Consider the following 14,110-nt stretch of genomic DNA (forward strand, 5'->3'; position numbering starts at 1 on the left):
CCTCGCTCTATTTGCCCATTTGCAGGTGATTCCAGTGACGATAGCCGTGGAACTGCTTCCAAGAGAGGTAGGCATGCGAGGCCTCCAGGGTGCCGCACTAGCTCTCGCATGCCTAGCAGAGCAGCTCATGGCATTGTTCCAGGTAGTTCAGCTGGGGGTCGAAGCAAGTCAGTTGCCGAGAGAAAGAAAGAAAAACGTGCAGCTGAACATGATGATCTTATTGAGAGATTGCCAACATTCAATGTTGGCACATCGCATGTTGCTGATTGGAGAAGACTCAGAGAGGAGAATCCTTATCGGTTTTAGGAACAGACTTACACTCATGGAGACAGGATATTCTGGACCAACACCCAACTGGCCATGTGGGATGATTTCTACAACTCTCAAGAGTGTATGAAGAATGGAGTTATTGTGATGCCCAAGGCCATCAACAAGGAAGTTCTTACTATGCATCAAGCCACCAAATATCGCTTTGTGGTTGATACATTGCAAAGGATGGGTCTGTTTGATCTCATGTGCTTGAAGCCTGGTGATGGAAAGGGTGTTGGGTACTATTGCCCAATCCTTGTGTGGCAATTCCACCGCACCGTGTTCTTTTAATGATGCTCCCGCTCGCACAATGACTTGGATGACAGGACAAGACAAGTACTCTTGGAACTACCTTGACTTCTGTGAAGCCATGGGGTTTGGTGGTGGCAGTGCTCATGGCTCCAAGATTCACTCTCAGGAGAAGTTCACTCATGGGGACATTTCTTTCTGCTATCCTCAGGAACCCACAGCTGGTCCTCCCACTATCTCCGGAATGGACTACTCCTATCTTGTGCTTGCCAAGCTATTCCGTGAGAATCTCATCAGCAAGTCAGGAGATACAAGTGAATGCCGTGCCTACCATCTTAATTTGATGTACTACTGCCGTCCTGAGAATGTGAAGACCATTGATGGCTGTGATCTCCTCTACTGTGAACTGAGGCGCTCTGTTCGCGAAAGGATGACTTCAAATTATGCTCAGTACATCCAGCAGCTCATCGATACGGTTGTGCCATCTCCTCACAATAAGAAAGATCAAAGGATCAAGATGGAACCTTTCAAGATGCCTCAACAAGGAGATAGACCGGAAGTCCCAGCCATGATGCCTTCTGAGCGCCGGTCCAAGGAACGACATGATCCTGCAAGTTCCAACTACTCTAGGCGCCCCAAGCGCGGTGCCTCTCGCTTCTTGACCAGCCTGTGGCAGATGTGCAAAAATACCAATGATGTTGCTCATCAAAGCCTTGCCTTGAACCAGGAGACTAGGAGGTGCCAAAGTGAGTTCATGGCTGCCAGAAACACCCCCGTTCCTCCTCCTGGACCTGAGATGGAGCCTATGTTTGCACCTTCTTGGGAGATGCCTCCCATTGATGATGAGATGCTCCAGAACTTTGATCTCTCCATGTATGCTCACGGTGGTCTTCCTCCTCGATCTGCTCAGGACCCTGATACTGCTGGATATGGAGAAGATGATGATGAAGACAATGAACAATATGATGATGATGATGACGAGGTGATGATGGTGATGGTGGCTCTCCACCCGCTGGGACAGAGTTCTATTGATGGGAGCGCTAGCATCCCTACTCTTTTCTTCGCCTTTTTGGTGTTCCGATGCCAAAGGGGGAGAAGAGAGTAGAGTCTAGGATCACGGGGTTCCTTGATTGCACAAGCCATGCTTGATACTTTATTTTCTTCTTATTTGGCTTGTGCTTATTTGCTTGCTTTTTCATTTCAAGAACCATTTGCTACTTTAACTAATTCGTGTATGGACAAGTACTTTTATGCTTAATCTCTATGTTAGGGTAATTATGCTTTGTGCTTATATATCTTGATTTACACATGTCCATACCATACTTGTTTCCTAAAGATATTGGGGGAGCTTCTCATATTTCAGAAATGGTGCACTTTGCATTCAAACGCAAATTCTCCAAGTGCACACATTATGGGGGAGCTGTCTTAATATCTTATATGGAATCAAGGTTTAAAGCTTATCATAATATCTATATGTCACTCTAGCTCGGTTTGTCATCGTATACCAAAAAGGGGGAGATTGTAAGGGTATTTTACCCTTATCCATTATTTTGGTAACAATGACACCGTGCTAGAGTATTTGGTCTAATACATGTCTATGAGATTATTCCCAGGTATTAGCCAAAGAGGCATAATGGTGTATCAATGGAACAAGAAGGTAAAGGGAGACCACTCCACTTCGACAAAAATCAATAAGGGTTCTTCAGCACCTGGCCGGCCATAGGCCCGGTCAGACCGGCCCTGGCACCGGCCAGCCCGGCGCCGACCGGCCCCTGGACTCGTGCCAACCGGGGCCATGTTCTGTAAGACAGAGAACCCTCCCGGTCATGGCCCGGTCGCTGGCCCAGTTTGGACCGGCCTGGTCCGGTCATGCGCCCAGTCGGACCGGATTGTTGACCGGGCGCCCCGGCTCCAACCGGGTCCTGCCCTAGTGACATCCGGAGGCATGTACTACGCGACAAATCCCGCCCTGGTTTTAGATCCGGTTTGGACCGGATGGTCCGAGCCCAGGCCCGGTCTGACCGGCCCCTGCGCTGGACTGCCCGGTCCCAGACCCGGTTGACCGGGTTCCTCGAAGAAAAAGCTGAGGTGTCAAGTTGCAACGGTCAGACTTCAAGTGACACTATAAAAACCCCTTCTCCTACCTCTGAATAGTGAGGCACTACACTACAAGCTATTCTTGAGCTCTCTCTCTCTCTCTCATACTCCATTGCTAGAAACACCAAAAGCCTCAGATCTCCCTCCTCCTCCACCCAAACTCAAATCCCTCCGGGGAAAAGATAGAGGAGGTCCCGATCTACCGTTCTACCAAGTCAAATCTTGTTCCTCTTTGTATTCATCAAGATACTTGCTCTCTAGGGTTCTTTGGAAACCCTAGGTGGGCAAAAGAGGTCCGGAAGCATCCGGGCTGTGGATTTGCTCCTGACAAGATTGTGAAGGTTTGGAGGCTACCTCAAAGTCTACCACAAGTGAGTGAGCTATTCCTTCGTGGGATAGGCTCCGGAGAATAGGGTGAGCCTTCGTGGCGTTAGAGAATCCCTCGTGGGATCTCCACCCCTCCAAACGTGACGTACCTTCTTGCAAAGGAAGGGAACACGGGAATAAACCCTCGTCTCCGCGTGCTATCGGTTATCTCTAACCGAACTCCTTACTTGTGATATAATTTCCTGTGAGAGCCTTCGTGCTTGAGTTACTTGTATCATCATATAAGTTGCCTCACCTAGTTTGCATTAGGCTCATCTTTATATTCCGCAAAGCCTAATATTGCAAAGAAAGAATTAAAATTTGTAAAAACCTATTCACCCCCCTCTAGGTTTACCATCTCTGAACGGTTCGATCTTTGTAATTATTCTTGTAAGGTGTTGTGAATAATCTAATAAAAAAAACCGTGTGCATCCCTTGGATGCAGAAGCTGGGGTGATATTTTTTCCCATTTTGAAAAGATAATATGGCTGAAAGAAGATGGAACTTCAGTTTCAAAATATGGCTTATAACTAGTGCTGATCTATAGAATGAATTGGCACAAGTTCGGAACATGATAAATTGATGATGGTTGTTTGAGAAAAAACACAAACACAACAAATTATTTCAATACGGGATTCGATCAACTTCCCATTGGGACAAGCTCTATTATGTATCTTCCAGATTACCAAGCAACTATCGCCACCTCCAACTTTTGCACGTTTCTGCTTGCCGGCAAAATCTGAAAAATTAGTGCGAAAAGGAGCCTGGACTATTAATTTTAATCATGATATATTTAGTGGCAATAGCATTGTACCGGTTCAAGCAAAGTCAAATTTTGATCTACTGAAGAATTTGAGAGTTCCATAAATGTTTAAACAATCCATCAACCTAGAGAAAGCGGCGAACAACATTTAGATAGTGTCGCTTGACCTCATCCAGCATGAAGATAATGATCATGCTCTTTGCATCCGTTTAAAAAAAACGATGCTCTTGCATGGGCTGCTAGACTATCTGTATCAGAGGCACCAAAAATAAAGATGATGATAATGGACAATGAAATGGACCTACTTCATAAAGGGTACTCCTTGCGCTCCATATAAATTGTCGCTGATTTAGATGTATCTAGACATACACTATATTGGTTGTTTCTGATTTGGATGTATCTACACGCAAACTTTGTTCCATATTAGTTGATGCTGATTTTTGTGTCGGTACATCCAAATCAGCGACAACTTATATGGAACGTAAATATTAAGAGAAGTTAGGTACTTACTCTTAAGACAATACTACAAGATTAGTACTAGCAGGAATCCCCGGAAATGGTGAATGGAACCTGGGTGCGCGCGCACCCATTTACGAAAAGTTCAAAAAAATGCTATTTAAAAGTTTCAAAAAAATGTGAAGTAAATTTTTGCATGTATATATTATGTTGATACTTACTTGTGTGTGTTTTCACGGAAAAATAACATTGTGTGTGACCTACACAAAAATGACAAAATGCAAATTCCTATTCCTGTGAATAGTAAAATTCCGCATCACTATTCTCATTTGGACATTTTGTCATTTTTATGCAGGTCACACACAATGGTATTTTTTCGTGAAAACTCACACGAGTAAGTATCAACATAATATGTACATGCAAAATTTTACTTCACATTTTTTTGAAACTTTTAAATAGCATTTTTTTGAACTTTTCGTAAATGGGTGCGCGCGCACCCAGGTTCCAAACGTCCGGGTCGCAGGAATCCCTTGGTATATCCTTTCTAAGCAGATTAGCCATATTGGTGGCCTTAATCAAAGTCAACAATTCGATGAGCAAAATCAACACCAAGAATTCGTGGAATGCTGACGGATCATCTGGTCAAGAAATCGCCATAAAGATAAACAAATGGACGAGCGCCCAAGTAGCTCGTGCATGCATTCGGTCCAAAACCGCCGGCCGGCTCGGCGACCACCAGCGGCTGCGCGATCGTCGAAGCGTCACGCCACCTGATGGAATCAAATTATCGTAGACAGTATAACAGTACGGTCGACGGCCGACTTCATGTGTTCCTGACCTGTCTTTCCTTGCCTGTGAAATCTCTTCTGCTGGACGCTGTCAAGTGTCAACTGTGTTGACTTCGCATGGAGCAGCTGGCAGGGGCAGCGAGGCAAAGAAAGAAGTACAAGGAAAATATACTACTACCCCTTGTAGACTTGTTGTGTAGAATAGATTTTTAGCATATCGACGAGAGTTTGTGGCTCGACAGGTGGCTTCATTTTTCTCTCTTTTCTTATATTCTGTAGAGCAGTGACTTGGATATACAAGGTTACCTATCGTCACAAAATTCTTCGTGAGCCTAACTTGGTAGGATCGGATTTGATATCTGTTGTGTGCAGGCAACGAAGATTTTTATCACAAAATTCCGTACGTAATCCAAAGATCAATCCGTTGCGCACATAATCCAAAAAGGAGCGGAATAAGACACGAATATATGCATCAATGCCTGCGTGCAGGAAAATCCCAGTGAGCACAAGCAGCGTACCAAGACAAAATTGAATTATCAGCATCCTGATGAATATGTGTTCTGAGGCATGAAAACTGGTTTGGCCTTTTTGGAGAAAGGGAAACATCATCGCCCAACAGCTCACCTGATCATTCTTGGTTCGACAAACAAACCGAAAGTTGCAGGAAGGGGGTTAATTACCCAGGCTGCTAACAATGCATTTGCATGCTTAATTTATGGAAAGGACGAGATTAGTCTAGGCAATGCGTCTCGCACCTCTCGTGTAGCTTTATGGCATGCAGGCGTTATCACAACTATGCTAATGCCAAAACTATAATAAGCAAACAGAGGTTGAAAGAAAGAAAGTAAGGAAGAACAGTCTCAAATTGTTTAGTAATCTACTAACAAATTTGCCTTCAGCGGCTAAGCAGGAAAGCTTCTTTTGCCAGACGATGAACTCTCAGTAGAAATATGTCAGCTGTACAAGCCTAACAACGCACCAGCTCAGAGTTTCCTTCACGCCCCGAAGAACTGCATATCAATGTACCGACATGATTTGAACTGGTTTCACATCCATGCTTTAAAGGAGACCTGACCGCTAGGCTGGAGAACATTTCAGAAGTAAAAAAGCTCATCAAACTATGTAAACTACAGACATGATAACAACAACAAAAAGGTTCTACCAAAATCAGACATGAACGCTTACCACAACTTGACCAAATGATATTTCTTGGTTTAGTGTACATGGAGCTCAGGTGTCACCTTACTCTTTACAATCGTCTGTGGATCTCATAGCTCTGTTCATGTTATCTAGATAGCCCTGACCACAAAGAACATTAATTCTCAATGTCACTAAAGCAGATATTCAGCTGGACCTACAGATCTACCATGATGATTATCTCAACTGAAAGCATGAACCAACTGACTGGAATATGATGTCAGCGTGGCACTTGGTGTATGTACCTGGAGTATGCAAACTGCAGCAAACTTATCTGTCATGGTTTTGGTCTCTACCGGAGCATTTAGTTTCAGAGGATTTAAAAGGGCTTCCACACACTGCAAAAACATCAAGATCCGTCAGAAAACTTCACAACCAAATCTTATGGAAACAGACATGCCATTTTTTTCCCCACAAAACAGCCTACAACAGTCTTATAACACTACAATGTAACCAGTGGACAAAGCAGTACTGCTCTACACCCTTTCTCCTGCTTCAACAAGGAAGTGCGCAGGGGAAAAGAGACTGTCACCTTTGAGGTAAAATTTTCGTCCCAATATGTGTAGCTCAAATCATCAAGTTTCCCAGTTTTAGAAAGTTCCCCAACAAGAAGGCTTACTTGTATTGCCTGCTTTACAGAAAAGAAAACATTAAAGAACATAAATAAAGGTCAAACAGGCAGTGAACTATACTAGCATAAGGACATTTTACATCTGGAGAAGATTGCCCCTGTAAGTTGAATGGATAACCCACAATAAGCCCTTGGAGGGAGTACTTCTTAACCTATTCACAAAAAAGAAAATGGCATTGCATCTTCAATGTGCACAACCAACAGTTGAAAAGAGGTCGGAAATCAAGAAAACTACAACATATGGAACAGCTCAACAAGAGTAATGATTGAGAAATTACTAAGTTTGTAACTCGTAAAAAAAACTACTACCTCAGTTCAGCCAAGGGCTAGTTTCTCTTTCATGTGTTCTGTCACATTGTGATTCAAAATCTAGTTAGTTATAGGAATATTTACTGCATCTAGTAAGATAGTTTTATTATGTTTTTAAAATAGAGGTTGCGATTAGTTAATGTATGAAAATAGCAAAATTAACTTAAAATGCCTCCCGCATGCCAAACAGAGCCTAACATAAGTTAAATATGCATAATATGCTGCAGGTTCACAAAATAAATTATTGTATTCAATGTTTTCTAAAGAACACAACTGGTGACTCATTAAAAAATAGTAAAACCAAATGAGATACGAAAGGAAAAAAGTAACGAAAAGAAAACTAAAGCTATTTGCTAATTTCACTTGATATTATTTGCGCATGCTATGCCTAAGCCTGGGCACAGTTTGGTCCCAAACCGGCCAAACCATCAGACCAAACCACACCAAACCGGATCAGCAGTTTATGGCGGTTTAGCAGCAACAAACCGACCAAACCGTAAGAAACAAATTATGAGCTGGTTTGAGACGGGTTGGACCCAGTCAAACCAATGAAACCGCACATGCCGCACACACGCAGGCAACTCCCGCACGCATTCACGCTCGCCGGTATCTAAGGCACATCGGAGGCCCTATGTATACTAAGCCTGGGCACTTAGGCCCATGTCAATGTCATTAAGAGAAAATTAGTTCGGAGGAGAGAGGGATGTTTACGAATAATTTGAGTGGTCCTAACAGACCCAGCCGAACAAGGCCCACGAAGAAAAGTTGCCCAGGTACGACGCAGCCATCCTCTTCTCCGATCGATCGACGTTTCTGTCGCCTGGCCGCAGAGCCGGTGCCAGACCAGCAGAAACCGGGAACCAACCCGCACCAAACTGTGATACCACTTCCTATGCAAACAGTCTGCACCGCACCAAACCGATCAAAACCTGTGGCAACGGTTTGGTTTGCCAAACTGGTAGAAACCGGTACCGGGAATGCCCAGGCTGAGCTATGCCCATGTGATGGCTTTATCTTTAACATCCGAAATAAATGTTAAATCTATGTTCAATTTTTTGCTACAAGATTCTACCAGTCCTGTTTAGACTATTTCTGGCTCCCGACGCATATCTGTAAAATAGATTCAACCAAGCCTGATTCAGTTCCATTCTATGCACAAATCTCAAGTTATGAGTTGTGATACCCATCAAGGAGGCTATGGAAATTCAAGTTAGTACCAGCATTGTTTAAATTTACAAAGTGCGGCCAACGATTGCGCCATTACGGTATAGCAATACTCACTATCTTGTTCTGCACAGTTGCATATGAAAAGAAAATTCCAACTTCCAAAAATGGTGACGTTTATATTGCTAAATCTTGTTGATTTGTCTGAGGTCAATCATCAATGCTGCCATTAAATATCTTGGGAAGGTAAGTGAGATGGGAAAGAAGCCAATACAGACAAGACATGAAGCCCTGACTTAATGCATATAAGAACAAATTTCCCTTTTTTACCACTGATTAGAAGCAAAATGTGCATTTCAGAGTGCAAAATCAACCTCAATATATGTATTTTTATAAATGTCCGTGTGGGTGCAAAGCGTTCGATATAGAATAAACTGACATTGCATGTTGAATACTTGACTTCATGTTGATGAGTATGTTTTTTATGTGAACAGGTACATTAACATACCAGTGTTTTGAAATCGGCTGCCATCAAGTTGATGTTTGTCTTTGTCCTACCCAAGACACTGCAAGATACAATCAATGTGCATATTAGTTCCAATATGCAAGTTTACTTTATTAAGGCAATGCAATCACATCATCTATCTCATGACCAAATCATAAAAAAGATAAACTACAAAACTATCATAATATTTTTTTCTCAAGATAAAAGTATTGACTACAATAGAGGAAACAGGTTATTTCAAGTTAAGATGACAATCCATATCCAAGAAACTGAGAATCACAGTCAGGTGTTATGAACAGTACATGGCCCACAAAGGCCAAGTTAGGGAGTGGATCCTGATGATCTCTGAGTAGTTCATCTTTAAGTTAGGAAGAATCGAGAAATAGTAGGATTCTGGTGCAAGTCTAGTTCCGGCTTGTGGATGAAGTGCACCATCTTATATAAAACTGTCATGTATGCTCAGATAATGAAGCAATAAATAGAAGAATAAGTCTCCACCTAGCCTCCCAGAGCAAGAGCACCCCCCCTACTTCTCTACAAAACCCTAGTTTCATAATGGTCTCAGATAATAGTTATTTAATGCCTCAACACACTTGACTACATTATTTATACTAACAATAGACGCAATGAGTGCATGAACACTGCAGGAAGTTTGAACTCTGCTGCTCAAGTGCTCAGATAGTTAGAAAGACAAGTAGCCTAGCAGGGCTCATCCAAAGAAAATTTGACTTCCCTAGTCCAACCTGGCTGAGTATAAAAGATGTTACTATTGGTCTAGGCGGAACGGACCAAAAACTGTGAACTCCTGAATCATGAATACTATTCAAAGAAGGTGCAGGGAATATTGAAAGCAAAGAAGATGCAGGATCAAAACAGGTTACTTGAATAGGATTGTGCATCACAGCATTTTTGTTAATCACAACACTAGATTTTTGTAAAATGTTGAAGGTCAACAGGAATTTCCTATAAAGTGGAATTATGGCAACTTCAACATGTTGCTCCAGTCCTTCGGTAGTGCTTTGTCTGAGACTGGAAATTGCAACCCCAAGTCCCAGCAGGGTGGTGATTTGTATGTTTTACAGCAAAAGGTTAAACAAGCAACGACGGACCAGATTGTAAATAATGTAGTCCATTAAACCATTAGACGGCATGGAATGGAATATAAGCATTCTTGTACATTACATATGACACTTACATAGTTACATGTACAGCATCAGACAGCAAAGTGCCGCATAAATTGCATGGACATATTGAAGTTAGTTTTTTTGTATAAAAGTAAGGAAGAAAGCAAAATCTCAAGACATATCAGCCACACATATGCATCAAGAAAACCGTTATCCAACATGAAGATTACCTTAGAGGCAAGGCAATCTTGTTTTGGGGATCAGAAACGGCTAGCCCCACATACTTACTGCCAACATCGAGCCCAAGCAGCCGGCCCTGCTTCTTTGACCCACCCTCAAGTACTTTTCGGAACAACTCCTCCGCTTTCAGCAGCCTCATTGTATGCCTCCTCTGCTTTCAACTGCGAACACAGAAAGGCAGGATAAAGATTGAGTACATCACAGACATGTGCAAAAGCACTCCTAATTTTTCTAAATTCATCCCAAATTTCAGAAAATGAAAGAGTTCAGATGGATTCACATCACAGTGTTAAGTGTTAACAGTCAAGCACCCCCACCGAGTGCACGGGGGATGGATTAGGGGGGAAAGCGATCCAGATTAACCCTTCTATGCAGTGTCAAAACCATAAACTGAACATGGCCAGAACTCACAAGACATCGCATAAGAAACTTCTGTCAAATCGAACTCGAGTTCAGCATCAACAAAGATTATGGACAGTTGGTACTACAGCATAGTACTAGAAGGTATATGGACTTGCAAGGGCGGAATAACACATACGGTACATTTGCACAAGCTTCAGACATAGAAAAATCGACTTCACAGTGCATTCCCCCCTTTTCCATAGCCTTGGATCTTAAACCCCTTTCTTCATCTACCTTACTTCTAACCCCCAGTTCGGCCTGCTTGTTACTAATTTCCCCCTTTGGCACTGTTATCTTTTCATTAAGGTACTAATCCAGTGTACTAGTCTAATCATACTCTGAAATTACCACTCTGCTGTCGTCTATGTTCTTCAGGTCTCTGCAGACAGAGACGTCGCTCGTTCTCTTCTGTTTCTGCTCGTCCTGCCCGTGACCCCTAGCCGCAGGAGCCGCTGCATCTCGCCTCCGTCGGCCCAGGGAGGCAGGTACGAACTGCGCAGCGCAATGTTCGGCGTCGCACTGGACTGGGTGCCAGGGGAAAACGGAGGAGGGGAGATAGTGGAGTTGGGGCGCGTGTGCTCACCCGATTCGCCCGGCAGCAGCGGACAACAACCGGTCGGAGCAGAGATCGGTGGCGGCCGGCGGAGCTGAGGCCCGACGGCGACCGGAAGAGCAGAGGTCCGCGTTAATCTAGAGCGACCCAACCTGGAGGAGACGCCGCCGTGTCGTCTCGTCGCCGGTGGAGAATGCACGCCGCGCCGGGGCGCCAGGGACGCAAAGAGGAGCGAGCTCGCAGGGTGCGGCGGCCGGGGGTTTGCAGCTCGTCGGAGGAAAAATTTGGAGCTGAAAGCAGGCCAATGGGCTGGGCCAGCAATATGCTTGAACAGCAGAAGAGTTCAAGCACTGGAGACCGCACTGAACTGGTGCTCAGATTGACAGATTCCCCGGGCCGTCCTCCCTCCTCTTCAGCCATCGGTGGTCGGAGACTGCACGACGACGAGCAGAGAAGCTCCCATGGCGGAGGCAGCACCAGAGCCGCGGAGCCCCGCAACTCTCCGCCCCGTCCGCTGTATCGTGAAGCTAGGTGCTCTGTCCTCAGCCGTATCTTTCTTGTGCACTTCTCTCTAGCTGTGTATATCCCCTGCCGCCGGTGCTGATTGATTCAGAGCACGAAATCTTCTGACGCAGGCGGAGCGGCCATCACAAACAAGGGGGAGCTGGAGAGCATCGATGAGGGGAGCCTGCGTTCTTCGTGCGCGCAGCTGCGGCAGGCCATGTCCGGCGACGCCACACCGGGGAAGGTCATGGGGATGGACTGGAGCAGGAGGCCCGGCGATCCGGCCGACCCGGCCGTGGACACGGAGGGGTTCAGGGACATGGCTGGGCTGGGGATCGACACCAACTTCATCGTCGTCCACGGTGCCGGTATGTATAGCTTTTTTTAAAACATTAGGCTATACCACCAACAAGAAATTACAATCACTGTAAACAGGCTGCGGGGGTTTCACCAAGGATTGTACCTATGGTTGTTTGCTTAGTTACCAGTGAACTAAGCTTAGTATTCTATGCACTCGATCTGCACAACTAAGTACAGTAACCCAGGCAAGTTAGGAACGAAATAATATAACAGCTATACAAAAACGAAACTACAATCTGGTCATTTTGAAACCACCACCCAATGGCAACAGAGAGCTGCTCCACCACAAGCATGTAAATATATACAGATAATACTGGGACACCACGAATTTTTATCTCTGAAGTCTGAACTGTAGTATGCATTGAGGAACTAAGCTACTATGAAGATAGAACTCAATGCTGAATCAAAAAAAAATCTCCAGATCAAGAAATTGTTGACTAGGCATCAGAACTAAGCTACTCTTTCTTGAAACCATGTCCATGATGTACTTTTCAACTGCATTGAAATATATTTTGTAACAAGTCACAGCCAAGGAGATTTAAAAAATGCAGGACACTTCCTAATAATATATCAACTGTCCAGATGCTCCTCTGCTTGTTCTCTCATTTTTTTTCAGAGCCAGAATACTAAGATATATTATCACTGTATATACCACAGCAGGTTACTATAACCAAGTTTATACAAAACCTCGTAGAAAATAACATTCATATTTTCACACAGACAACAAAATAAAACCAGATATAAAGAAACAAGCAACCCTCGCATGACTTGTAGGTTTCCCAGAGTGAAGTCTGTGTTGTTTCAGCGTTTCCAGCCCGTTGTTTTGCTGTTTCGTAGGCCCTAACTGTAACCGGGTATGCCCAGCATAAAGACTACTTTTATTGCTTTTGAAAAAATCTGGGCTACTCAGCAGTCCTTCCTCTAAAACAAAGATGAGGGGCCAAATGGCAAGCAAGGCAGGTGAAGCTAGGAAGAAACCTGTCCGGCAAAATCCAGTGCTTCCCCCACAATTAGGAAAAACTAGAAACATTTCAGCCGGTATCACTAAAACTCGATCAGTGATAACAAATCTCGGACGGACCTCCCTTGTGATTTGACACATGCTCACTACTTCTTTGACGGATATAATACAACACGGTTCCAAGCGAACATCCATAAATACCAGTGTCTAAAAAGCTCTATGAGCACTGGATGATATCATATTCAGATACGCAAAGCTGAGAGATGCATGTACCATCCACTGCCTCCACTAATCGGCCTACTCTCTTCCGATCGAAAGTGTACTGAATAACCCTAGAAATCAAGAACCCTAGAGTCTTCACTACAGGGAGAGGAGGTGGATGGAACTCACAAACGACTCCAGCTTCGGACGAGAGGAGGGGGCGGCGGCAGGAGCTCCCGGTCGACGGCGGCAGGAACGTCGGCGGCGGCCGTCAGCGGGAGGGAGCGGCGGCGGGACAGTGTGAGGGAGCGGCGGCGGGACAGCGTGAGGGAGCGGCGGCGTGGCCTTAGAGTGTCGGCGGCAGCGGCGGCGCCGGCGTGGTCTTGGAGCGTCGGTGGCGGCGACCGGACAGCGTCGCCTCTTCGTCCCTCGCCGGCAGCGACGAAAACGCGAGGGGGGTGGAGCGTTTCGATTCCACCCCGACCCGAGAGGTTTTATCACTTTACACCATAAGTTGTGGCATTTTTATCACAAAACCACAACCCTAGGATTTTTTTTCACAAAACACCAACCTTTGGTTAATTGTTTGCACAAAACACATAATCTATAATTAGTTGGTTTGATAGCCCATGAGAAACATATAGTTGTGGGTAAAGTGACATATAATCGCTCATTGCGGCAACCAAGCAATTGCTAGAGTGTAAAAGGATCAAAGTGCATCGTTTGTGATTTTCTTACGATGAACATAGGAGAAATGATGTTTTGATTTTTGTGCATGCTTGCTATGTGGGCCGAGATTGTTTAGAATCAGTCTTTCAGGATCCTAAACAAGAACAAAAAGCGAATTCTAGTTTGATTATTTGTGGCAATGATTGCATATTTAGCAACAATTCATTCTCCTCACTCTGTTGTGGATTTTTTTTAAACGAAA

The 14,110-nt window shown here is 44.4% G+C and overlaps 1 protein-coding gene across 2 annotated transcripts; it reads right to left on the reverse strand.

Annotated features, from left to right (window-relative positions):
- Positions 1 to 5,561: 5,561 nt before the first annotated feature.
- LOC127343699 (uncharacterized) lies at positions 5,562 to 13,667 on the reverse strand. Of its 2 annotated transcripts, XM_051369887.2 has the most exons (8): positions 13,369 to 13,667; positions 10,189 to 10,359; positions 8,838 to 8,895; positions 6,937 to 7,008; positions 6,758 to 6,853; positions 6,471 to 6,563; positions 6,214 to 6,327; positions 5,562 to 6,110 (listed from the first exon to the last, which is right to left on the reverse strand). In XM_051369887.2, the coding sequence occupies exons 2-7, from the start codon at positions 10,335 to 10,337 to the stop codon at positions 6,271 to 6,273; spliced, it is 525 nt and encodes a 174-aa protein (XP_051225847.1). In that variant the 5' UTR covers positions 10,338 to 10,359; positions 13,369 to 13,667; the 3' UTR covers positions 5,562 to 6,110; positions 6,214 to 6,270. The 2 variants fall into 2 exon arrangements, with proteins under 2 accessions (XP_051225847.1, XP_051225848.1); XM_051369888.2 differs by lacking the exon at positions 6,937 to 7,008.
- Positions 13,668 to 14,110: the final 443 nt, after the last annotated feature.

The sequence above is a fragment of the Lolium perenne genome, chromosome 3 (assembly GCF_019359855.2).
Source record: "Lolium perenne isolate Kyuss_39 chromosome 3, Kyuss_2.0, whole genome shotgun sequence".
NCBI classification, from domain to species: Eukaryota; Viridiplantae; Streptophyta; class Magnoliopsida; order Poales; family Poaceae; genus Lolium; species Lolium perenne.

Coding starts and splice junctions, on each gene's coding strand:
- LOC127343699 (XM_051369887.2), bottom strand. CDS start 10,337: ATGAGGCTGCTGAAAGCGGAGGAGTTGTTCCGAAAAGTACTTGAGGGT. Junction 8,896..10,188: donor AAGATTGCCTTGCCTCTAAG/GTAATCTTCATG, acceptor TGTATCTTGCAG/TGTCTTGGGTAGGACAAAGA. Junction 6,854..6,936: donor AGGGGCAATCTTCTCCAGAT/GTAAAATGTCCT, acceptor TCTGTAAAGCAG/GCAATACAAGTAAGCCTTCT.